General features: G+C 39.2%; 1 protein-coding gene across 1 annotated transcript in view; it reads right to left on the reverse strand.

Annotated features, from left to right (window-relative positions):
- ipo13b (importin 13b) overlaps positions 1 to 25,029 on the reverse strand; it is a 225,279-nt gene that overhangs the window by 101,987 nt on the left and 98,263 nt on the right. The window contains exons 3-4 of the mRNA XM_043700097.1: positions 14,737 to 14,877; positions 13,180 to 13,321 (exon numbers count right to left, since the gene is read on the reverse strand). Coding sequence (XP_043556032.1) covers positions 13,180 to 13,321; positions 14,737 to 14,877 — 283 coding nt within the window. The remainder of the gene's footprint in view (positions 1 to 13,179; positions 13,322 to 14,736; positions 14,878 to 25,029) is intronic.

Genomic DNA, 25,029 nt, shown 5'->3' on the forward strand with positions numbered 1-25,029 from the left:
CATTAAAAGTAAAAACGATATCCCTCCAATTTTCACTGAGGACATTCCTAGCTAAATATCTGAAATTATAATCTACACAACCATTAATAAACAGAGGAATAAATGTGTCAAAAATATAAACATTTTAATTGAACAATGCCTTTGATATGTGAATATAAAATTAAATTTTTAAATAAATTCCCAAAGCAAACCATTCTAACAGTTCATTCAAAATTAATGTAGTAAAAAGAATTTCGGTGTACTGAAATAAAGGGAAATTATGCTTCAAAACAAAAAATTCTGTTCACTTAACTATGAAGTGGCAACGGAATATATAATCACCAATGAACTGGAGAAATGTATGGGAAACAACAAATTCTATACAAAAGAAATAATCTAATTCCACCCAACCAATCTGGCCATCTATTATTTTGAATAATATAAAGCATAGTTGAGAGATTCGGCATTTACTTTGATCTGGCTATTTCTTACACAAGTTTTCAAATCCAGATGTGTACACAGAACAATTCATAGGAAGATGGATGATTTCTGCACTATAAAAATAAAACAAACCTGGAGTCAAGGCATCTGATAGGCTTCTGCAAATGACAATGCATAACAGTGCCTAGGTAGCCTATTAACTCAAACTCTCAAGATGTATGTTTAACTAATTGTATGTATTTTAAACTATAAATATTTATACTTTTGTACAACACTCAGACATAAAAGACAAGAAACAGGACTTTTAAGCTTGCACATTCACAAAGATCATAGCTGACCTTTTACAGCAGCTGCATCTTTGTGTATTATTGCCTTAACTTTCAATTTCTCGAGTATCCAAAAATCTATTACCCTTTGACAGTGACTGACTACTGATGTAGAATTCTAAAGATACAAAATTCTAAATTTATGCTTCTTTTTCTTCACATAACTTTTTTTGACTCATCTCAATCTTCTTTTAACCATCTGTGTCTGTACATTTCTGAAGCAACAAAGGTGCTACCACAGGTGCAATATAAAGCCAAATGGTTCATGACAGACTCTAAGCATGCGGAGTTGGAAATTGTCAAGTTTACAAAATCAGCTCTCTAATGCATCTCGAATACAGTTTGAATGGATGCTGGAAGCATACTTTAGGTGTGAGCACAGAATTGCATTCCAAGTGAAATTTAAGTGATTAAAGTATTAGAATAATGTGACAAATTAATGGCTGGTCTCTCAACCCATTTGCAGTTTTTGCAAAGCTTTCAAAGGACAGTTACCAATAAAAGAGAAATAGCAAACAGAGAATGTCACTGCAGACAAGCAAAACAATTGACCATCTGTTTAAAGACGGAGGTGTTCAAAAGATTCCTCTTTTCCCCTCCCTCCGAATTTACATTCCCATTGGAAACCATAATTGAGGACAGACCCAATATACTGGAAATTGTAGAGCTCGGGACTTTATCATTTTAGTATCTTAAAATTTTCACCTTTGTTTTCAAATTACTTCATGGCCTCATGCTTTCCCATTTCCCTCACCTCTCCAGCTCTGCAACCCTCGCAGATATCTACATTCCTCTAATTCTGACCTCTTGCACACCTCAAGTTTAAAATCATGCCTCCAACGGCAGGTGTGCCTAACAACTGTTGAACCCTTGAACTTTAGAATTCTTTCCTCCTGTAACATATTCCTAACATCTACTTAGTCAAGCTTTTGGTCATTTACACTAATATCTCAAGCTGACTCTGTAGCAAGTTTGGTTGATAATCCGCCTGTGAAGAACTCACAGGCATTCTGACATTTTGTTGTTAAAAGGTACTGCAACAGTACAAATTGCAGCTGTTGTTCTAAGAACCAAAAATGCTTCAGTAACTCTGGTCATGAGGCACCATTTGCCAATGAACTAAAGTGTTAACTTTCTTTCTCTCCATGGATGGTTCCTCACCAGTTCAGTAAATCCAATACAGAAACTGGAAGTAAAGCTTCTACAGTACTGTGGTTTTGAATTATTGATGTTCTTTCTGTAAGTGGCAGTCTAATTATTTTCAAATAGAGCAAAAGTTTTATTAACTGGCATCTATGGAACTACGAGTGTGTTAGTTGACCACATATTCTGGATAATCAAGAGGTATGCATTACCGTAGTAAACCCTGACCCAGTGAAGCTTCGAGATATCTACATTCCTCAAAAAAAACCGTAAAGACTTCAACACACCTTCTAAAGTTAGAGAAATAAAAACGTCATGCAGGTGGTATACACATAATGTGATACTTTATTTACAACATAAATATTCTGACATCACGGGTGATCGTGGTATTTGAGGTATACAATTTTTGCCAGTTTATCAAGAGTGCCGGTTCATAAGATGTCTGTAAAAACAAAGTTTGCTGTACTATGTATAAATTTACTCTTTTGTTTGTCACTATTTATAATACTCAAAATGCATACTCTGTCCTTAATCAGCATTCACACTTTTAGCAGGTTAGCTATTTGAACTATAGGTTTCATTATTCATCCATATTCTTCAGCATCCTTCCAGTGATTTTAATCGTAATGCCACAAAATATGTGATCTTTTCCTTAATATTCTTGTACATTGTGCCTCTATTTATGAAAAATCTAAAATTAAGTCCCTACAATAATTTACACAGACTCAAGGACACAAAAGCCAGCAAAATGTAAAATGTGGGAAAGGAAAGTCATTAAGGAAAGTCTTGAATAAACATTTAAATTTCGCTGTTAGTTCCATCATCTTCCACATATTTATGGAAATTTAGCAACCACAGGTGCTCATTACACATGGATGCAATTTACATTTGACATCCCGGAAATCTAGAATATCCTCAATCCGATGAAAAACATTTTGATGAAATGTTTTGACTTAGGAAAGCAGCTTCCTAAATTGTTACCTGCAATCTCTGAAAACAAAGCTGTTATGCAAAGTGGGCAGAATTCCAAATTTGTGGAAAGGTCCATTGTTGATGTTGGTGGAAACTACAGCCATCTTAGGATCACTGCAGACACTTCAGCTGTTCAAACTTTCTATCAACAAAGTAAGCTTTATGACCAAAATCACAACTTATAAATTTGAAACAGACGCAAATCGATAATTGAAGACCGTACAATCTTCTTGGGAGTGGTACCAGAGGGCTGCTTTTCAAAAAAATCTAATTTCAGGATCCACATGTTTTAGGAATATAACATTTTTGGGATCGAAGTTCAAAATTTAAGATGTATGAAAAGCCCAGAAAATATATCAGAAGTAATCACAACTCAAGAAGTGGCCTATGTTTATTAAATAAATGTCAAAGTTGGAAGTGGGAAAGTAATAAAAAGGTGGCTTCGACAATGGGCCTAACCTTGCATTTTCTGGCTTAAGTGCCACTTACATCAAGTTTTTGAAGACTTTTTGCTACAAGACCCAGTAAGATTTGTTGGCAAAAGTTTAATTCAATGAATCTTGGTATGCAGGTCCATAGATTTCTGAAGGTGTCAGCACAGGTTGATAGGTGGAGAATAAGGCACCCCAGTTAATGTATTCATTAACTGGGGTGTAGAATATAGGAGCAGGGAAGCCTTGCTGCAAATTTATTGAGCACTGGTTAGGCCACTGATAGAACACTGGGTACAGTCCTCATCATTACACTATCAGAAGAATGTGACTACACTGGAAGGGTGCAGAGGTGATGCACCAGGATGTTGCCTGGGATGGAAAGTCTCAGTTTGTATTCCTGGGAGCAAAGAAGGCTGAGGTGAGATCTGATTGAAGTATACAAGATTATGAGGCATAAAGATGAAAGGTAGTGAGAATTTTTTCCTTATAACATCACGTCTAAGACCGGAGGGCATAAGTTTAAGGTGAGGGGGTGGTTAGAGAGGATTGAAGGAAAACAATTTTCACCCACAGCGTGGTAGAAATACAGAATGTGCTGCCTGACAGGGGAGCAAGTGGTAAGATGGGGCTAGAATTGGAGGAGAGAGAGAGAGATGGCAAGTAGGATTGGGTAGATAGCTCAGAGTCACACAGCATGGTGGAGACAGATACTCTTGTGACAATAAAAGCATTTGGACAAACACTTAAAATGCCAGGAGATAGTAATGATGATGTGGAGGCGCTGGTGTTGGACTGGAGTGGACAAAGTCAGAAGTCACAAGTCACACGACACCAGGTTATAGTCCCACAGATTTACTTGAAATCACAAGCTTTCGGAGCATCGCTCCTTTGTCAGGTGAAGTGGAAGTAGGAGGTTATGGACCAAGTTCAGGTTAATGGGATTAGTTTAGTTTGGTATTTCTTGTTTAGCATAAACATGTTGGGCTACAGAACCTATTTCTACGCTGTATGATTCTATTAATTAACTACCTCAACCCTACTTGCACCCGCGCCTCCAATTCTAGCCCCATGTTACCACTTGCCATTCCTGGAATGGCTATCCATGCAGCAGGGGTACCAAGGATATCTAGTATCTTTAACAAGGCTGCTGTGCACCTGGCAATCTTGCATTGTCCCCCTAACTGGGGACTGAACTCAACACTTACAGCATACAGCAGGCATGGCTGACAATCCCTTGCACACAAAACTTAAAAGCAGTTGCTGTTTCACCACGAGACTATACAGAGTCTAGATAATAGTGGTGCTGGAAAAGCACAGCAGGTCAGGCAGCATCTGAGGAGCAGGAAAATCGATGTTTTGGGCAAAAGCCCTTCATCAGGAATGGAGGCAGGGAGCCTCCAGGATGGACAGATAAATGGGGCGGGAGCTGGGGAGAAGGTAACAAAAGGTTCAATAGGTGAATGGAGGTGGGGATGAAGGTGATAGGTGGGAAGGATTGGCAGGTAGGACAGTGCTGAGCTGGAAGTTTGGAATTGGGGTAAGGTGGGGGGGGGGTGTAAGTGAGGAAACTGGTGAGGTCCACATTAATGCCCTGGGGTTGAAGTGTTCCGAGGCTGAAGATGAGGCGTTCCTCCTCCAGGCGTCAGGTGGTGAGGGAGGTGATGGAGGAGGCCCAGACCCGTATGTCCTAGGCAGAGTGGGAGGGGGAGTTGAAATGTTGGGCCACAGGGCAGTGGGGTTGATTGGTGCGAGTGTCCCAGAGATGTTCCCTAAAGTGCTCTCCGAGGAGGCATCCAGTCTGCCCAATGGAGAGGAGACCGCACTGGGAGCGACCGATACAATAAGTGACATCGTTGGTTGTGCAGGTGAAACTTTGATGAATGTGGAAGACACCTTTGGGGCCCTAGATGGAGGTGAGGGAGGTGGTGTGGGCGCAGGTTTTGCGATTCCTGTGGTGGCAGGGAAGGTGCCGGGAGGGGTGGGGTTTGAGGGCAGCAGTGCGGGATGCGGATGAGATGCATTGGAGGCCATCTTCAACCACGTGGGAAGGGAAATTGCGGTCTCTAATGAAGGAGGCCACCTGGTGTGTTCTGTGGTGAAAGTGGTCCTCCTGGGAGCAGATACAGCGGAGGCGCAGGAATTGGGAAAACAGGATGGCATTTTTTTGCAGGAGGTAGGGTGGGAAGAGGTGTAATCCAGGTAACTGTGGGAGTCGGTAGGTTTGTAAAAAAAATGTCAGCATTAAGTCGGTCGTCATTAATGGAGATGGAGAGTTCCAGGAAGGGCAGGGAGGTGTCAGAGACTATTCAGTCTACCTAACCCTAGCTACAACCCATCGAAAAAACCTCTGCAAGTTATTATTCTGTCCTCCATGCCCACTTGGACACTCGTCATGGTCACACTAAGCAATCAGATAGTTCCAAATATGAACGTGTATTTTGTGCCAACAAAATCAAGCACAAGCAAAACAAATAAAGGCTAAAATTCATCCTCACAATGCAAACCAAATAGTTGCATGATGACTGAGATACTGTGTTATAGGCTATCTTTACTAACTCACTCACAAGTTTACTATATTCATTAATACCAGATTCCTGTTCATTCAAAACCATTTACTATAACATGATTTCATTCATTCATAAAACTGCTGTTCTGTAGTATTTAAATTTGAAAATCCTTTCAAATCCATTACAGAGGAACCTCGATAATCCGAAGGAGATGGGTGGGCAATATTTCCTTCAGATAATTAATTATTCGGATAATTGATTTGATCATAAACAAGGGAAACCATGCTGATCTAACGCTGTGCCCTGTTGGAGAGTTTTTTTTAAAACCTATAATTTTCAGGAGTGTGCTATTTAAACAAACTAATCTTTGCATTCTGCAGGTTAAACTGACAGAGCAAACCCTTCCCATCACACATGAAATCCCAGCATTAAACAAGGTCCTGAACAGCTTCGACAATCACAACAGCATTTGTCAGTTCCACTGAACTCTGCAGTGATAGAAAGACAGAAGCATCACCTCGCATATGCGTTTACTTTTTCTGCCATTTTTTTCATGAACTGTCCAGTAAAGTGACAGGAAATAGGCACTTAGTTACACAGCCCTTTGCAAAAGTAACTCTTACATTTTAAAAAATCCAATAGCTTTGCTCAAGGTGCTTGTGTTTCTTTGCTTTTGCCAGCATTTTCACATGTTCTTCAATACAGGTAGCCCAAATTCACTTACCTCTGATGTAATGATTTTACAAGACCTCGAGCACTTGCTCAGATAATCCGAAATTCAGATAATTGATATTCGGATAATTGAGGTTCTACTGTACTGCATTTTCAAATCTTAACACCCATTGCTACAAGCACTGTTTACCGCTGAATAAGTGCAGCATACAAACCTTGTTTACGGTCAAATCAATTATCCAAATAATCAATTATTCAAACGAAATACTGCCTGCCCATCTCCTTCGGATAATCAAGGTTCCTCTGTCATGGGTTTGAAAGGGTTTTCAAATTTAGATACTACAGAACAGCAGTTTTATGAATGAATGAAATCATGTTATAGTAAATAATGGGTTAGTAAAGGGTTTTGAATGAACAGGAGCCTGGCATTAATGAATATAGCAAGCTGGTGAGTTACTAAAGATAGCCTATAACATAGTATCTCAGTCATCATGCTACTACCTAGTTTGCGTGGCGAGGGTGAATTTGAGCCTCTTTGTGTTTTGTCTGTGCTTGCTTTTGTTGGCACAAAACAAATGTTAATCAACCCTTACCAATCATTTCATAGCGAACAATGTCATCCCCATCAAATCTCTACGAAACATAATAATATTATTCAGCCCTAACCAACCATCTCCTGGACCTGAATAAATTAAGTACCTGTTAAATACCTTTTAACTGGGCCATTATCCCTTTAAGAAACTAACTGACAACACAGCGCTTCCATGAAATTACATGAATGATTGAAACTCACACTGACAAACAGTAAATAAATCTCACAATCCAGCTACAGTAATCACTTTAATATCCTTCATTCTTTTAAGTATAGGTACAATATTTAATTTACTTAGCACAAGGCCTAGCATTTTCACTAATATTTTCAAAATTAAAAGACAAAAGTTCCAACACCTTCTAATTATGCAAGCAGACCAGACAGACGTCCCATCAGGAGTGATTAGAGACAAAAAAATACCTGCAGACGTTGGAATCAAAAGGTAGACAAGCAGGAGCTGAAGAACACAGCAAGCCAGGCAGCATCAGGAGGTGGAGAAGTCAATGTTTCGGATGTAACCCTTCTTCAGGGTTACACCTGAAACATTGACTTCTCCATCTCCTGATGCTGCCTGGCTTGCTGTGTTCTTCCAACCTCCTACTTGTCCCATCAGAAGTAGCAGCCAGCACTTAGCACATGTTTTAACGGATATCCTCTCCCAGGACAAAAGCCCTTTAAATCTTTGTGTACCAGAGATAAAAAAATGTAACACCACAGTAATGGAATTTTAACAGATGTAAGAACTGTGCATAAAGGGGTTACTGTAAGGACTGTATTTTGGGATTCTATTGCTGCCTCGAACTTATGCTGTGATTGCTGATTAAGAGGCTATTTTCGCCACTCACCGATTCTGGTCGTTATTTGAACATAATCCCACATGACCAATGATTATCCGACAGTCCATGATGGTCTGCTGCACTCAGCTGTCAACTATTGGATGAGAGTAGTCATCCTCCATGACCCTGGTTGCAACGTGTACCAACTGAATGAAGGTGCCACACCAGCTGAGTAAATGTAAAAAGTGAGTGCCTGCTGTGCTCAGACACTTTCGCTTTCTAGACTCTGATAATTCATTCAAGTTTTCATTGCATTTAGTGAAGTCTGTTCTCATACTTAAATTATATATAAGCAATATTTTCCTTTCTCCCACAGCACTCTTGGATGTTTACTTCTAACATCCAGAATTAACATTAATATCATCAATAGATTGAGATCGAACACTGTCACACGCACAAAGAATAAATGTGATCAAGACAGATCCCATGGATAGTAAGCCATCAAATCTCATTTAATTCCAAAAAGGATCATAATTCTTCACTTTAGATGGTCTGACCTTGAAAATGCTTCTCAGGATCTGCTCCATCATTGATTACTCAATATCTGCTCTAGGACTTGTCAATCAACCACTTTTCCTGAATTTTCACTTTCCTGGGCTCAAACTGCATTTAGTATTCTTTCACAAGCATAATTCCAGCTCTTCTCAGATTGCCAGCTTTACCATGCTAAAACTACCCTTGGGTACTTTCTCCAAGTTTAATCTTGCTCAATTGCATTTGGCAAATACTGCTTGTGGAATTTCAAATTCCTACTCTCAGCTGTACCAAATTTTTGGCACACAGCTTCTTCCGAGCCCTACCATTGCTCCAAGGACATTCCTGAGACCACACCACAAAGCTCGTGTAGTTTGACTAGCTTTAGTTAAACAGTTAGCAGTAACACCAATCATGGAGCTTCTGTCTGCCTCCTTCTCCAACTGAGAACTCCTCAGCAGCCTCTTAGTTTCCTGATTAGCCTGTTGAAAACCTGGAAATACACCTCTTTTGTTTCCCAGAACAGAACATTTCCATTTAGTAACACCTGGAACCGTCTGTTCCAATAAGGTTACTGGTTAGCTAAATTGACCCGTACAAAATCTGGATAGAACGTATTTCATCACCAAGTTAATTTGTTGAAATCTTCATCTGAGACATCCAAGATGTGTTATGTTGTTTTGGTAAAAGGATATGCAGGGAAGATTCCATTTTGTTTTACTAATATCCATATGATTAATCATGGAAACAAACAAAGTCTGTTCAGAAGTAACTGTGAAGTACAAAGTTTGTGTCTTAAGCTGGAATGACTTAGAAACAAGCAGAGAAAGAAAACTACCAGTAGCTGCAAACAAGTAATAAGGGTATCATTGAGAGTCATGAAGCAAACAGTAGGGCTTATTATTGAGTTAGGGTATCCGCAGTTGTGATGTTTAAAATGACCAATGGAGGGTTGCTTAGAGAGATGTTCATAGAAGCACCATAAGAAACCTCACATCTTGTAGAATAGCAGGAATACTGAGAACTAAGAACTGTGGTCTGCCTCAGTTTAGTCCCAGGAGAAGTGAATTGAAGGAAACTTTAAGATCCTGCCGTGTGTAGAGGTATTCATGAGCAAAGATGAAAAAAGAATGGGGAGTGTTCTATTTAGGCCTTCAAGCTCGAAGACTAAGCATGTGTAAAAGACAGTGTCAGTTAATACTGCTTGCTTTGTTTTACTCTTGCCAGTAAATGGTTTTCTGAAATACAAAAAAACCATGGTGTAAATCTTTATGTTAATAGCTAGGGAATTTAAATTTTGTTATAAAAAGAAAAGTGGTCTCCCTTGAATCATAGCTACAGGAATGAAAACTTTCAGAAAAAGATTAGTAATATAAACATAGCAATCACAGGACAATCAACTTAATATTAGTGCTGAGAAGTATTTAGAGACATTAATCTAGGACAAACTTAATGGGCACTTGAAAGATTCCATGGCAATAAATTAAAGTCAATAGAGACTTGACATTAAGGGAAGGAATGAAACTAGCTGGATAGATCTTTGAAAGTGATAGGAGGAGTTAAATAGTGACCTCTTGCACTGCATTATTCAATAACTATGAAAATTTACCAACAGATAGATAAATCTCAATTATCAGTCACATGAAGGAAGCACTCATTAACAGGGCTATCAAGCAGCAACTGCTCAGCAATAACGCGCTCATTGACAAACAGTTTAGGTTCTGCCAGGGCCACTCAGCTCCTGATCTTACTACAGCCTTGTTTCAAACATGGACAAAAGACCAGAATTCCAGAGGTGACGGGAGAGCAACTGGCCTTGATATCAAGGCAACATTTGATAGAGCATAGCACCAAGGAACCCTAGCAAAACTGGAGTCAACGGAAATCAGGTGGAAATCTCTCTGCTTATTGGAGTCACAACTGGTACAAAGGATAATGGCTGTGGTTGTTGGAGGTCAATCATCTCAGCTTTAGATCACCTCTGTAGGAGTCCCTCAGGGGAGGATCCTAGGCACAATCACTTCAGCTACTTCATCAATGACCTTCCATCATTACAAAATCAGAAGTGAGGACATCTACCAACAAGTGCACAACGTTCAGCACCATTCACAACATCTCAGATATTGAAGCAGCCCATCCTCAAATGCAGCAAGATTTGAATATCCAGGCTTGTACTGAAAAACAGCTAATAACATTTGTATACACAAATGCCAGGCTACGGCTATCTCCAATAAGAGACAATGTACTGGACTTTGATAATTAATAGCAACACGAATAAAATGAGATTACCATTGACCAGAAATTCAACTGGATTCACCACATAAACATAGTAGCTACAAGAACAGGTTGGACGTTAAGGAAACAACAATAAGTAGCTCATCTCCTGATTCACCAAAGTCTGCCCACCACCTACAAGGTGCAAGTCAGGGGTGTGAAGGAATACTCCCCATGTTTAGATTAATGCAGCTCAGAGAGCAAACAAGAAGTTTGATACCATCCAGAACAAAGCAGTCTGCTTGATTAGCACCAAATCCACAAACATCTATGCCCTCCACCACTGACATTCAAATAACAGCAATGTGTACTAATTACAAGATGCACTGCAGAAATTCACCAAAACTGCCTGGATAGCACTTCCAACCCCACAACCATTTCCACTCAGAAGGACAAGGGCAGCAGATACATCGGACACAACTACATGCAAGTTCTCTTCTAAGCCATTCACTATCATGACATGGAAAACTATAACCGTTCTTTCAGTGTTATTGGATCAAAATCCTGAAATTTCACCTGTAGAGACACTGCAGGCCTACCTATAGAAGATGGACTACAGTGGTTCAAGGAAGCAGTTCACCATCACTTCTCAAGGGTAACTAGGGACAGGCAATAAAAAAAATGTTTCAATCTCTATTGGGGTTTTAACTAGAAAAGTCTGATTTAAGTCTGATTTGCAAGAAATTATACTCATCAATACAATCAGAGATTGTTATCATTTGGTGAGAAGGAGAAGGAGGTTCAACCGTGCAAACATTACAAGCAAAGATCAATCCCAAACAAAGATGGGCTGGGTACAACGCGATGAGCAGTTGGATAAGAGATCATGGATACGAGCAAATAAAGATTTAAATATTTAACACTGTTCTTGATAATGTATTACCAGTATTTTTAGCAAAGCTTTAAGATTCTTATGGATCGCTAAATGTGAAATGACACACAGCATTATATATTCGTCAATATAATTTGATTTTAACAGCCTCATCTATAACGCACATAGAATATGATTTGGGAAAATGAGTTTGTTCACCTTGTCAGGAAAAATGTAAAAACCAGGGCATTACTTAAAATGAAGAATGACTATGGAATTCCAAGGAGCAGAGGGATTTAGGTATCTAGTGCATGAATCACAAAAGGTTAGCATATAGGCACAGCATGCCATCAAGGTGGCTAATGGGATGTTGTACTTTATTATGAGAGAATTCAACATTAAAGGAAATGTTATTCTTCAGTTATACAGGACATTATTCAGACATCTCGAACACATGTGCAATTTGGTCTCCTTAATTAAAAAGATAGGATGTAAATGCATTGAAGGTAGATCAGAGGACATTTAGATTGATACCTGGAATGAGTGCATTGTCTTATTAGTATAGATTAGACTTGCTGGGTCTGTTTCCACTGGAGTTTAAAAGAATAAGGGTGGGCTTGGTTTTGACAAGATTGAAGGAAGGATGTAAGGAAATGAATTTCATGTTTGACTTATTTTAGTTAGAATAACACAATTAAAGTATATTAATTGATTAATATATTGTCTTATATTCTGCTTAATTGTAGCCAATGCAGATCTTAGCACTAAACACCGTGTTACTCTGATTTGGCACTTGACAAAGAATTGCGCCATGACTTTGTGAAAAGAGTGAAGACAATATACTAATATTTTAGAGATGCAGCCACAAGGTCAGCGGAGGTCTTCGTTTAGCTTATTCCAATTTCACAACTATCAAAAGGCAGCAAGTTGGGTGTACTCCCAAATTGTTAGCCATCATCAAGATTGCTTTAGAAGTGAAACAATGCTTGATGATTAAACCTTTCTTTTGATTATATGTAATCTTTTGTTTAAGTTAACACTTTGTTGTGAAGTTATAACCAATCTTATCCTGTTTAAAACGCAAACAGGATAAGCAGAGACCCGCCGCCCCCTCCCCAGTGGAGCTGACAGGAACACTTGCAACCTGACTTGGACACACTCTTGTTCCTCTCCTTTACGTCATAACCACCTTCGGCAGCAATGTCTCTCTCTACCAGTTTCCAAACAGTTCATATTATTGCCCTGGGTTTCAATGTGAAAAAAGCGGAGCTGTGGTAATCTGATGTTGTTCAGCAGATGTCCTGCAGGAAGGTGCAGAACAGGTTGTTTCTGAGAGGGGATCGCTTTGAGGTGCTGGGTCACAGCGAAGGAGCAGCACAAATAAAGGCATTGTTCAACTCGTCAAAGTCTTGATTCCTAACTCGAAATGACCAGACTTTTCTTGCTGAAGTTGATCAGGGTCTTGACTGGAAGAGACCATGACTCAAAAGTATGAAGTACATTTCACTGGTGTAGCTCAAGAAATCACGTAGTGACTGAATAAAACTATGGAACCTTCCAGCAGATGAGGTGGTGAACCTGAGGCAGGCACCCGAGGACAAATTTGTTTCCTTTGCCAGTGAGAGGCAATACTTCACAAAGTGAGGACTACTGAACTTACATTAGGAATTAGTATACCATATTTGCATTTTATTCAATTCAAAAGATACTGCTCATACCTGAAGCGTGTACCAGAATGTAAGAGTTAAAGAGCTTGTAGTTTCATTCACTGGATAGTGGCCTGGAATTCCTGTGCAAAACATGATCATGTTGACAAGTGCTAGGAATGTTTGCCAGTGCTCCACTTGCTCCAACAAGGCTCTGTACAAGGAACAAACACACGGTAGTCGGGAAAGTTTCAACAACACTTCACTGCAACATAATTTCAAGAAAATAAAATGGTAAAGGTAATTCCAAGAATGCAGAAGCTGTTGCTTTATTGTTAAAAATCCACTTCAATATTATCACTATGCTACTAGTAATAAGTATTTGAAGCAATAATAGTTTTATTTCAGCAATGCGTCTCATGAACAGGAGAAAACAAAAAGATGAAGAAAGATAAAAGCTTCGGGGTAACTGGAATGATTTTTAAAAGTTACTTGACTTCATTATTTTTCATGAAAACCTTGTAAAACTTTCCCTATTCTCCAACTATAGACATGATTATAAGGCTCTCCAATTAAACTAACTTTGGACCAAGCTTTTAGTTAAGTCTCCTGAGATATTTTTATAAGCATTGCTGGCAAGGGCAGAGGTTATTGCCAATTCCTAACTGCCCTTGAGAAGGTGATGGCAATCTGCCTTCTTTAACAGCTGACATTTGTTCCAAAGGACATTAATTCACCCAAATCAGACTTTACAACAACTGACAGTTGATTTATTTTTTGTTAATGAAACAAACATTTCATTCCAGATTTAATGATTTTAATTTTAAATTACCTTAACTACCTTAGTAAGATTTGTTCAGACCTCTGGATTACTGATCCAGTAGGCTAGCGCACCTTTTTTTGGTTCAAAATTAACTTTAGTTTAATTTCTCTTCTGTAAAACACCTCGGGATGGTTTTCCTAGTTGGAGGGCACTGTATAATTGAGGCGAAGGGTTTTTGTGGCACAGTGACAGTATCCCTATCTTTTGGCCATAAGGTCAGGATTCAAGTCCCATCTGCCCCAGAGGGTTCATAAAATCTAAACAGGGGCATTAAAAATACTTCATAATTACATATTCTGTTCAACAAAGCTGATAACAGAATTCTAATAAACCAATCTGAGATTGCGCAACCAATATGATTCATTATTGCTCCACTACTCTCGGAACAGTTACATAATTGGTTGCGGTCTCAATACATTTCTTGTACCTAGTGTCTCATCTTCCACGTGGATAACGCTGCACAGTACTTCCTACTCCCAAAATTTCCAAGGGTAGGAAGTCCCATCAAGACATTTGTTCATTTTCACAACAAGTGTTGGTTACTTCTTATTTTAACCACAATTTGTCATTAAGGCTCAACTCTCCAAGTTAGGGGCCAATATATTTATCATAAATTCGATCAAGAACTCAGAAAAAGAAGATCTTAAAGTTAACATGCTCAATTTAAATATTTCAAAACTAATCAGATTTTTTTTTATTACAAACTACATTTTCTAGGTTTCATTTTTGTTTCTTATCTTTTTGCAAGCAACAATTGTTAAAACAGGATTGAAGTGCAATATAAATAAAACGATAGCAAGCCGAACCTCGAGTGATTTTCTCCAAGAGCCACAGCAATTCTGCAGATACCATGTGATGTCTCCATGTCTCCATTTTGTACAGCTTGTCTCAGCTGCTCCTGCAGTTGCAGGACCTGAGGGATGAGCTTCAGTAACGTGTTGACATATCTGCAATTACATAAAGAGGATCTGAAATTAAAACCAAACAAATAATATGATCAACTTTTACAATTTCAAAACAAGATACTAATAAATCTAAATTCCAAATATTTTGCAGCACTGAGTCAAACCGCTACACTGCATACAAAAGGTTTTATCTTTAAAATGGAAAACATTTTTCTAAAATCTGCTGCAAATTTAACATTGATTTCACCACCATCAGCTTTACATGTTCCTGTAGCATCCCTTTTTAGATTATTCCTCAGCTAAGAAACAGAAGGACAACTGCTCCCAGGCCTCAGTGAAATAACATCTAGAACAGGATTTTAGATAGATAATTATCTAAGTTTTAAAACTTAGTAACTAAATTTCTTAACTTGATACTTAAGGCATTCTGGTTGTTTATTTGACATAAAGAATAAGATTTTTCTAGACTATATTTTAATAGGCTCAAAGGTAAAATAAAAGCATTCTACTCTGTTTATGATATGACTAGGAAATTCAGGCCCATGGTCAATGCATCCTGCACTAGGTGGAAAATTCCAGATGCTACTGATGGTCTGGAAAACCATGCCTGCAGGCAGTGTCTCTGGCTGGAGCAAGTTGAACTCTGGATTTGGGATCTAGGGGCACTACTGTACATGCATGACATTGAGAGGATCATGGATAGCACGCTTCTAGACGTAATCACACTGCAGCCTAAAGAAGTGCATGCACAGACAATTCGGGTGACTGCCAGACAAAAAAGGGAGGACCAGGCAGGTGGTGATGGCATTCTTTGAATGCATCTTATTCACAAATGTTTTTCAGCCTTGGAAAAGTCAGAGTGAAAATTTCTCTAAGGAGGCCAGTTACAACCAAGGTCACAGGACTTTGGGTGGTCCAGTTGCTTGGGAAGGGGATGGATAAATGGTGGATGGACAATAGTGGTAGTGTGTGGCAGTTGGACAGACAGGTGTTTCTATAACCACTGACATGAAGCCAAGATGATGCATTACCTCCCAGGTGCCAGGGTAAAGGGTATTATGGAACAAATGCAGACATTCTGAAGGGGCAAGGTCAACAGTTAGAGGTTGTGGTCCATGTTAGATCATAAGACATAGGAGAAGTAGGTAATTTGACCCAGTGTGTTTACTCTGCCATTCAATAAAATCATGCATGTTTTGATAATTTTCAACTCCACTCTTTCCTGCCTTTACCCATAATCCTTGATTCCTTTAACTATTGTAAATTTGTTGTTTTCTTCAGGCCAGAATATACTTAAATCACTCAGCCTCAACAGCTCTCTGGAATGAATATTTCCACAATTTACCACCCTCTGAAAAAAAAAAGTCTTCCTCATCCCTGTCTTCAATAGGCAAGTCTTATGCTGAGTTTATGCTCTCTGATTTTAGACTTTACAACAAGCAGCATTCCCTCAAATTTTCTTACCAAGGCAGAGCAGCAACATCTGGAACCAAGTCAATGCCATGATATATCAAGGCCACTTGCTGTGCACCGAACTTCCAGAGTGGCTATAAATTACAGAACATTACCAACAAGGGGAAAATAAACTTTATGCTTCTACCTCAACAAGCCCACAAAATTTTATGTTTAGGTCATCTCTCAATTTTCTACAATTCAAAGCCAAACCTATCAGAAAATCCCTCCATACCTAGTATCAACATAGTGAACATCTTCTGAATTGCCTCCAATGCTAATTCCCTAGGACAAGGGAATCAAAACTGCCCTCAGTATTCTAAGTGAGGTCTGATTAGTGCCTTGCATGGTTTTAGCAAGACCTCCCTATTCTTATTCACAAAGAAAAAAAGGGCCAACATTACATTTGCCTTCTCTAATAATTGATGTACTTTTTGTCTTTCATTCAAAGGACCCAAAATTCCTTTATGCTGCACCTTTCTGCAATCTTTCCCCATTTAATTAGTATTCAGTTCTTCTAATCATCTTGCCAAAGTGCAATCTCACAGTCCCACACTACATTCCACCTAACAAGGCTTTTCCCACTCTCCATCTGTTTATATCTCTCTGTAGACTCACTGTCATCCTCACTACTTGCCTCCCCCATATTTTTGTATATCTGCAAATCTAATAGTATTCACTTCTGTCATCCAAGCAACAAGTAAGTGTGGCCCAGCACTGATCCCTGTGGCACTCCACTAGTTACACGGTACCATCTTTAAAATCCCACCTATCTTCTACGAGTTAGCCAATCTTCTGTCCACGCCAAAGTACCACCTCAAACAGCACAAGCTCTTACTTAAATGCTTTTTGGAAATCCAAACAGATCACATCTAATGGTCCCTTTTATTTACCCTGCTTGTTACCTCAACCAATTGGAATAAATTTGTCATGACTCCCCTCCATGAAGCCATGCTGGCTCTGCTTGATTATGTTGTGCATTTCTAAATGCTCTGCTATTACATCCTTTAGAACAGACACTAAAATTTCCCTAATGACATAACAACATAACTGGCTTATAGTTACCCATTTACTAATCTCCCTGCCTTTTTGTAAAACTTCTAACTTAAGACGTTTTATTCCATCTTTTTGGATATTTCTAGAATCTAAGCAATTTTAGAAGATTACTACCAGTGCATCCATCACTTCTGTAGCTCCTTCTTTTAATATTCTAGAATGCCACCCATCAGGAATAAGGCACTTATAGCTCGAATAGTTTCCCCACATACTTTTTCCTAACTATAGTTATTGCATTTAGTTCCTTTTCCTATCCCATTATTTACTAATACTTGAATTCTGTGAATACCAACGTAAAATGTTTTGTTCAACTCTTTTGCCCTAATTGGTCCCTATTATTTCCTCGCCTCATTATCTGAGGGGGGTCTATGTTCGCCATTACCTCTCTCTTCTTCATATATTTAAATAAGTTTTACTGTCCATTTTCATATTTGCTTGCTAGTTTTCCCTCTCCGTTTTGGTCATTTTATGTTAGCTTTTAAATTTTCCCAATTCTCTGGTTCACTAGTATTTACCACATTTTAAGTTTACTTCTTTCACGTTGATATGGTTTGGAACTTCCCCAGTTAAGCATCAATTTAACCCCTTTGAAGAATCTCTCTTACTCACTGGGGAGTTATCTATGCTGCAAGTCAAGAAATATCTTTTAAAAACCAACTTCCATTCTTCAACCATGAACGTTTCTGCAAAACTCCGTTCCCAGTCCACTCAGCCAACTGCGCCATTTAGCACAGTTTCTGGACCCAGTTTCAGATTCTCAAACTGAATGCTAAATTCTACGATGTTGGAACCAATGACATAAGAAAAAAAAAGAGAAATGTCATCCTGCAAGTAGACTTTAGGAAATTAGATAGTAATCTCTAGATTATTGCAGTGTCACACTGTAATGAGTACAGGAATAGAACAATAGAGCAGCTGAAGGCACGAGCAGAGAGATGGTGAAGGATAGAGATATAGATTCCTGACGTACCATTTCTGCGGGAGCCGAAACCTGTCCAAGTTGGATGGCATTTGAACAGGAGGCGAGCCAACAACCCTGCAGGAGTTTTTAACTAATGCTGGTTGTGTAGACTTAAACTAGATTGGTAAGAAGATGGGATCCTGATAAGTAATTCAGAGGAGAGAGATGTTGAGATGGTATTTTAAATTGAAACACTAGTAACCAAGTCTGGACGGCAGTAGAAACAAAGGCTAGATAAGAAAGAAGCTAGATTAATAAAACTAAATGGAATATATTTTAATACAAGGTGACTGAGGCATAATGAATGGAGTACGTTATCATAGTTATGACAGAGATATTGCTGGAAGATGAGTAGAATTGGCAGCTCAATATTCCTAATTATAAGATATTCAGATGAGATAGTGTTGCAGGGGATTGGTGGTGGTGGAGGGTGGAGGATAGAAGATAGGCTGTATAATTGATTAAGAAACCTTTAATAGCAAAGACGAGGCATGATACCTTGGGAAGGATCATGTTAGACCATATCAGTAGAAGTGGAACACACAAAAAAGGGGCAGACATCTTCTCAACAGGAATCATACCAGACTCAAATATCTTCCCCTCACCCCCACAGATGTTGCCAGACCCGCAGAGTTTCCCCAGCACTTTGGGCAAGCATACTGCTAAGTGGAGAGAGGTTAAAGATCAAGGCCCAAAAGGTTAGGGTTAAGAAAATAAGCTTTAGGCAGATAACAAATACAGCAGAGTCCCTAGAGGAGCTTAAAAAGGGCTGGGTAGGGGCTTCACTTAAAAGGAAATTAGTAAAGAATTCAAGGGCAGAATGAAGGAAAAGGAAAAGACAGCTGGTTAAGCAACCTTCTAAATGGATAAATGTGCTGACGCCAATTGAGATGTATGTCAGTCATGCAGGCAAGAGAGGGTTTATCAGGGGTCCTGGCAGTAATCTTCAAATTCTCTGACCATAGGTAAGGTGCCTGAGGATTGTGAACATTGCCCCACTATTAAAAATATGAGGAAGGGATAGGCTAGGAAATGACAGGTCAACAAGTCTAAGCTTGCTTAAGAGTAAGATTATTATTAGAACGTATTCCGAGTGATAGAATATATCTGCATTTATAGATATGTAGATTAATCAGGGTTAGTCAACACTGATTTGATATGGGAAAGGTCACGCTTGACAAATTGAATTGAAATTTTTTGAACAGGTAACCGGGGGTGTTAAGCAGATAATGCACTTGATGTAGTCTACATGGAATTTAGCAAGGCAATTGATAAGTTCCCACAAAGAGACTGATCGAGAAAGTAGAAGCCTTATTGATCCAAGGCAAAGTGGCACATTGGACCCAAGGTTGGCTGAGTTGCAGGAAGCAAGGAGTAATGTTAGAGATATTTCTGTGGTTGGAAAGCTGTTTCTAATAGGTTTCCACAGGGCTTAGCACTAGGACCCTTGCCACTTATGGTCTACGTTAATGATTTGAACTTAACTGTAAGGGCCATGATCAAAATATTCATGGTGACACAAACATTGGTGGTGTGATAAACAGTGAGGAAGATAGCTGTCAACTGCAGAAGGATATCGCTGAACTGTTCAGTAGTCAGAACAGAGGTATGACAGGGAATGGTAGGACTACAGAAAGCACTGAAGATCAGAGGGACCTTGATGTGCATATCCACATATCCCTAAAGGTAGCACATCAAGCAGATAAGGTGGTTAAAGGTAGTAGGTGGGATACTCGTCTTTATTAGCCAAGTTGCAGAATGCAAGAGCAAAGAAGTCATGCTCAAAATGTAGAAAAACACTAGTTAGGTTACAACTGGAATACCAATCGCAGTTCTGGTCACCAAACTATACGAAGGATGCAACTATAATATGTAGAGGGTAGCAGATTTACGAGGACAATCCCTAGGCAGGAGGGTTTAATCCACAGGGACAGATTGGATATACTGAGTTGTTTTCCTTGGAGCACCGAGGGTTGACAGGGAACCTAAAGGAGTTGAATAACATTATGAGTGGCATAGATATCGTGGATAGGAAGGGGTTTTCTATATTAGTACAAGGGTCAATAATCAGGGGCATAGTTTTAAGATAAAGGGCAAAGCTAAGAGGGGAGTTAAGGAAAATACTTTTCACCAGAGGGTGGCGCAAGTTTGAAATTCACTGTTTGAAAGCAAATTCTCAAAACATTTAAGGCAGTATTTAGATATCTACTTGCATTGCCATGCCTCCAGAGCGATGTGCCAAGAGCTGGCAAGTAATATTAACGTAGGTAGATCTTTGTTGACCGTGCGGATGTAATAGCCAAACAGCCTCTTTCAGTGCTGTAATCAACTCAGGAGAAAGCGAGGTCTGCAGATGCTGGAGATCAGAGCTGGAAATGTGTTGCTGGAAAAGCGCAGCAGGTCAGGCAGCATCCAGGGAACAGGAGAATCGACGTTTCGGGCATAAGCCTGAAGAAGGGCTTATGCCCGAAACGTCGATTCTCCTGTTCCCTGGATGCTGCCTGACCTGCTGCGCTTTTCCAGCAACACATTTCCAGCTGTAATCAACTCAGCCAATTCAGCATATCAATACTAGGCCTAATGTAAATACATCGGTGATTGTCATAGGTTGCATGACATTAATATTTAAATCAATGATCCAATTAATTTGCATGCATCATCAGATTGCTGATAAAGGGTTTTGTATTTCACTTACACATCAATGAGACCCTAAATAGCTACAAACCAATAAAGTAAAAGATAAGCACCATTAGGCTTCACAGTCAGATTGGCCCATGCAGCCTGCAACCTGACATAGTGGGAATATCCATGAGCTGAAAGGTGATCACGTTAGGTGAAGATTGCTAAACTTTTTGGCAGCTCTTCTACCCACCAAGGATGAATATTTTGCAATAACTCAGTTCCATCTATAAGAGTCTAGATGAGCTAAGAAACTTAAACTGGGGGAGACTGATCCAATTAGCACATCATGGCAGATACTGAATATTGTCCACAATACCCTTCATTCTGTAACCTGTGCTTTGGCTGATTTTGAATTTGAGGCTTTGCGTTTCAAACCAAGATTTTGTGTAGATTCAAAACAAGAATTTGCAGGAGCAACTGATACAGTTGAATAAGGAGTTTAACTAATAACTTCTATATAAAAATACAGCAATTATGAAAATTTATATCTAAACAGCATTAGTCCCTTCAAGTGAAAGTTACTTTAAAAAATTCACAAACGTTTCAATTGGCATCTGTAAAATCTAGTGAAAGATAACAGAACTTTAGATCTACAAAGGATGGACTAACAAAATTACTGAGGTTACATCACTGGCTAAAAACTCAAAGTAATCTGCAAAGTTTTGAATACCTTAAAAAGGAAAGTACTGAACACTGTACTATGTCATAAGATGTTGGCAGTGGTTAGCATCACATGGGGTCAGGAAAACAGCTGCACCATTTTCCATTTTCTGACGCCATGTACAGGACGTACTTGGTCTAAAAGTTATAGGACATCTATAGTGCAATCCAATAACAGGCTATGTCTCAGACAAGATGCACTTTACTGCATGATTGCAATTTGTATTACAAATTCAATCATACAAGTAAAATTAACATTGCTACTAAGACTATTATAGGAGATCTAGGAAACAGGTCCATTTCTTTAGAGATGCTGAGATAGTTTTTCTTTTCCCACTCACGTCCTTATGACTCCTTCAGCTTCACTGGAACTTAATGCAGTCTTCAGCATCAACTCTTTCAATATGATGACCTTATATAACATCTCATCCCAAACTTTTCCCCATAACTAAATTTATGCCCCCTACCCAAATCTTTGACTTCATAAATTCAGGTGGTCTCGAGTTTCATAATTCTTCCAGAGAAGAAGTTTTCTTTGCATTTAAAAGACTGGTAAGATCTTTGGCTCGAGGACTGTTGACCTTAATTTTGTTCTAGAATTCATGAGGTTTGCAAAGTCTTTTTTCATTTTGTTTCTTGGATGCCTTTCAGAGGATGTCATTCTTGCTGAACCCAAGTAATTGGTCCATCTGGCGGACCCTTAATCCCCCAAATTTCTAACACAGTGGAACTCTTAATTGCTGAAACACAAAATTGCCTCAGAACATAACCTGAGGCATATTTAATCTTATGAATTCTCTAATGGAAGATGGCTGCCCTGATAAAATTTATTGAATTTCCCAAACTTCAGAATCAGTCAATTGCTTTTTGATTGCATTCTTGATCTGTGCCAGATAATTTCTTCTTGATTATGACCAGATTATGTGGACATTGGTCATCTGTGGCTTCCATGGATTCTTATGGAGCCATCTCCATCTGTGCACACCTATATTTATTCTCAATTTATTGGACAATCTGTACTGAAGTGGGTAGACTCTGGACTTCCAATTTGTTAATTAGGTTGAATATTTGCATTTGTCCAGTGGTTGCATTATTGGCGAACTCAACAGTTGAACTTCATCAGTTATGCTACTTGAAGGAGTGCTGCTTCCTTAGAGTCAGTCATACTGCATAAACAGGCCCTTCAGCCCAACCCATCCATGCCAACATAGCATGATCTCCATTACTTGTGCAGATAATTCTCTCAAAAAAAAACAAAAAAACACTTTTCTCAAATTTGAAGTCAGAAGATGAGATGACAAAATTAAATCTGTCATAATTATTTGTTTACCAGGATGTGTTGCCACCTGAACATTGTCTCATTTGGTTGAAGAGAGACAATTATTTTATGCCATCATTGTTAATTGTAAGACATTCCTTCTTTTTACATTCTACCACAAATCCAGAAATCCATCGAAATACTTAGAGATGTCTCTTAAACAGTTGTTCGACAACTGTTCAGAAACTAGCATTTCCTTGAGCTGTGATTCTAAAACTATCTGCTCCTTCAGCAGTTGGGCTCGCCATCAGAAAAAGATGAAATTAGTGCAATAATGAGTACTGGCTCAAAAATCGAGGTATAAAATCAGTTTCAGTGAAGCTAAAAAGCAACAAAGGGTGGAAAACATGAGCAAGAATTGTATATAGGCCTCCAAACAAAAATGAAATTAAACAAATAATTGGGGAAAACATGCAACAAAAATACCACTAATCATCAGCTTGAATTTACATAAGTACTTGGCAAACTACATTAGCAATACTGTGGGAGATGAATTCCTAGAATTGATCATCATGAAAGAACAACAGATTTGGAAAATATAAACAAGGCTGGACAAAGACAACACAGACTTATGAAAGGGAAAACATGTTTAACAAGCTTAGCAGAAGCAGCATATTGTGAATAAGGGTGAAGTTATACACTTCTGTAGAAAAAGAAATGGAGGAATATTATTTAAAATGATGATAGAATGTGAAATGCATAAATGGATCTGTGTGAAAACGTTGCCCCTTAGGTCTCTTTTATATCTTTCCCCTCTCACCCTAAGCCTATGCCCCGTAGTTCTGGACTCCCCAAAACCAGGGAAAAGACTTTGCATATTTATCCTATCCATGCCCCTCATAATTTTGTAAACCTCTTACAAGGTCACCCCTCAACCTCCGACGCTCCAGGGAAAATAGCCCGAGCCTGTTCAGCCTCTCCCTATAGCTCAAATCCTCCAACCCTGGCAACAACTTTGTAAATCTTTTCTGAACCCTTTCAAGTTTCACAACACCTTTCCAATAAGGAGACGACCAGAATTGCACGCAATATTCCAACAGTGACCTAACTAATGTCCTGTACAGCCACAACATGACCTCCCAACCCCTGTACTCAATACTCTGACCAACAAAAGAAACCATACCAAACGCTGCCTTCACTATCCTATCTACCTGCAACTCCACTCGCAAGGAGCTATGAACCTGCACTCCAAGGTCTCTTTGTTCAGCAAGACTCCCTAGGACCTTAGCATTAAGTGTCTAAGTCCTGCTAAGATTTGCTTTCCCAAAATGCAGCACCTCACATTTATCTGAATTAAACTCCATTTGCCACTTCTCAGCCCATTGGCCCATCTGATCAAGATGCGGCTGTACGGAGGTAACCTTCTTCACTGTCCACTACATTTCCAATTGCGTGTCATCTGCAAACTTACTGACAGTACCACCTATGTTCACATCCAAATCATTTATGTAAATGACAAAAAGTAGTGGACCGAGCATCGATCCATGTGACACGCCATTGGTCACAGGCCTCCAGTCTGAAAAACAACCCTTCACCACCACCCTGTCTTCTACCTTTGAGCCAGTTCTGTATCCATATGGCTAGTTCTCCCTGTATTCCATGAGATCTAACCTTGCCAATCAGTCTTCCATGGGGAACCTTGTCAAATGCCTTACTGAAGTCCATACTGATCACACCTACCACTCTGCCCTCATCAATCCACTTTGTTACTTCCTCAAAAAACTCAATCAAGTTTGAGAGACACTATTTCCCACACACAAAGCCATGTTGACTATCCCTAATCAGTCCTTGCCTTTCCAAATACATGTACATCCTGTCCCTCAGGATTCACTCCAACAACTTGCCCACCACTGAGGTCAGGTTCACTGGTCTATAGTTCTCTGGCTTGTCTTTACCGCCCTTCTTGAACAGTGGCACCATATTAGCCAACCTCCAGTCTTCCGGCACCGCACCTGTGACTATCGATGATACAAATATCTCTGCAAGAGGCCCAGCAATCACTTCTCTAGCTTCCCACAGAGTTCCAGGGTACACCTGATCAGATCCTGGGGATTTATCCACTTTC

This window comes from Chiloscyllium plagiosum, chromosome 11 (genome assembly GCF_004010195.1).
Source record: "Chiloscyllium plagiosum isolate BGI_BamShark_2017 chromosome 11, ASM401019v2, whole genome shotgun sequence".
Classification (NCBI taxonomy): domain Eukaryota; kingdom Metazoa; phylum Chordata; class Chondrichthyes; order Orectolobiformes; family Hemiscylliidae; genus Chiloscyllium; species Chiloscyllium plagiosum.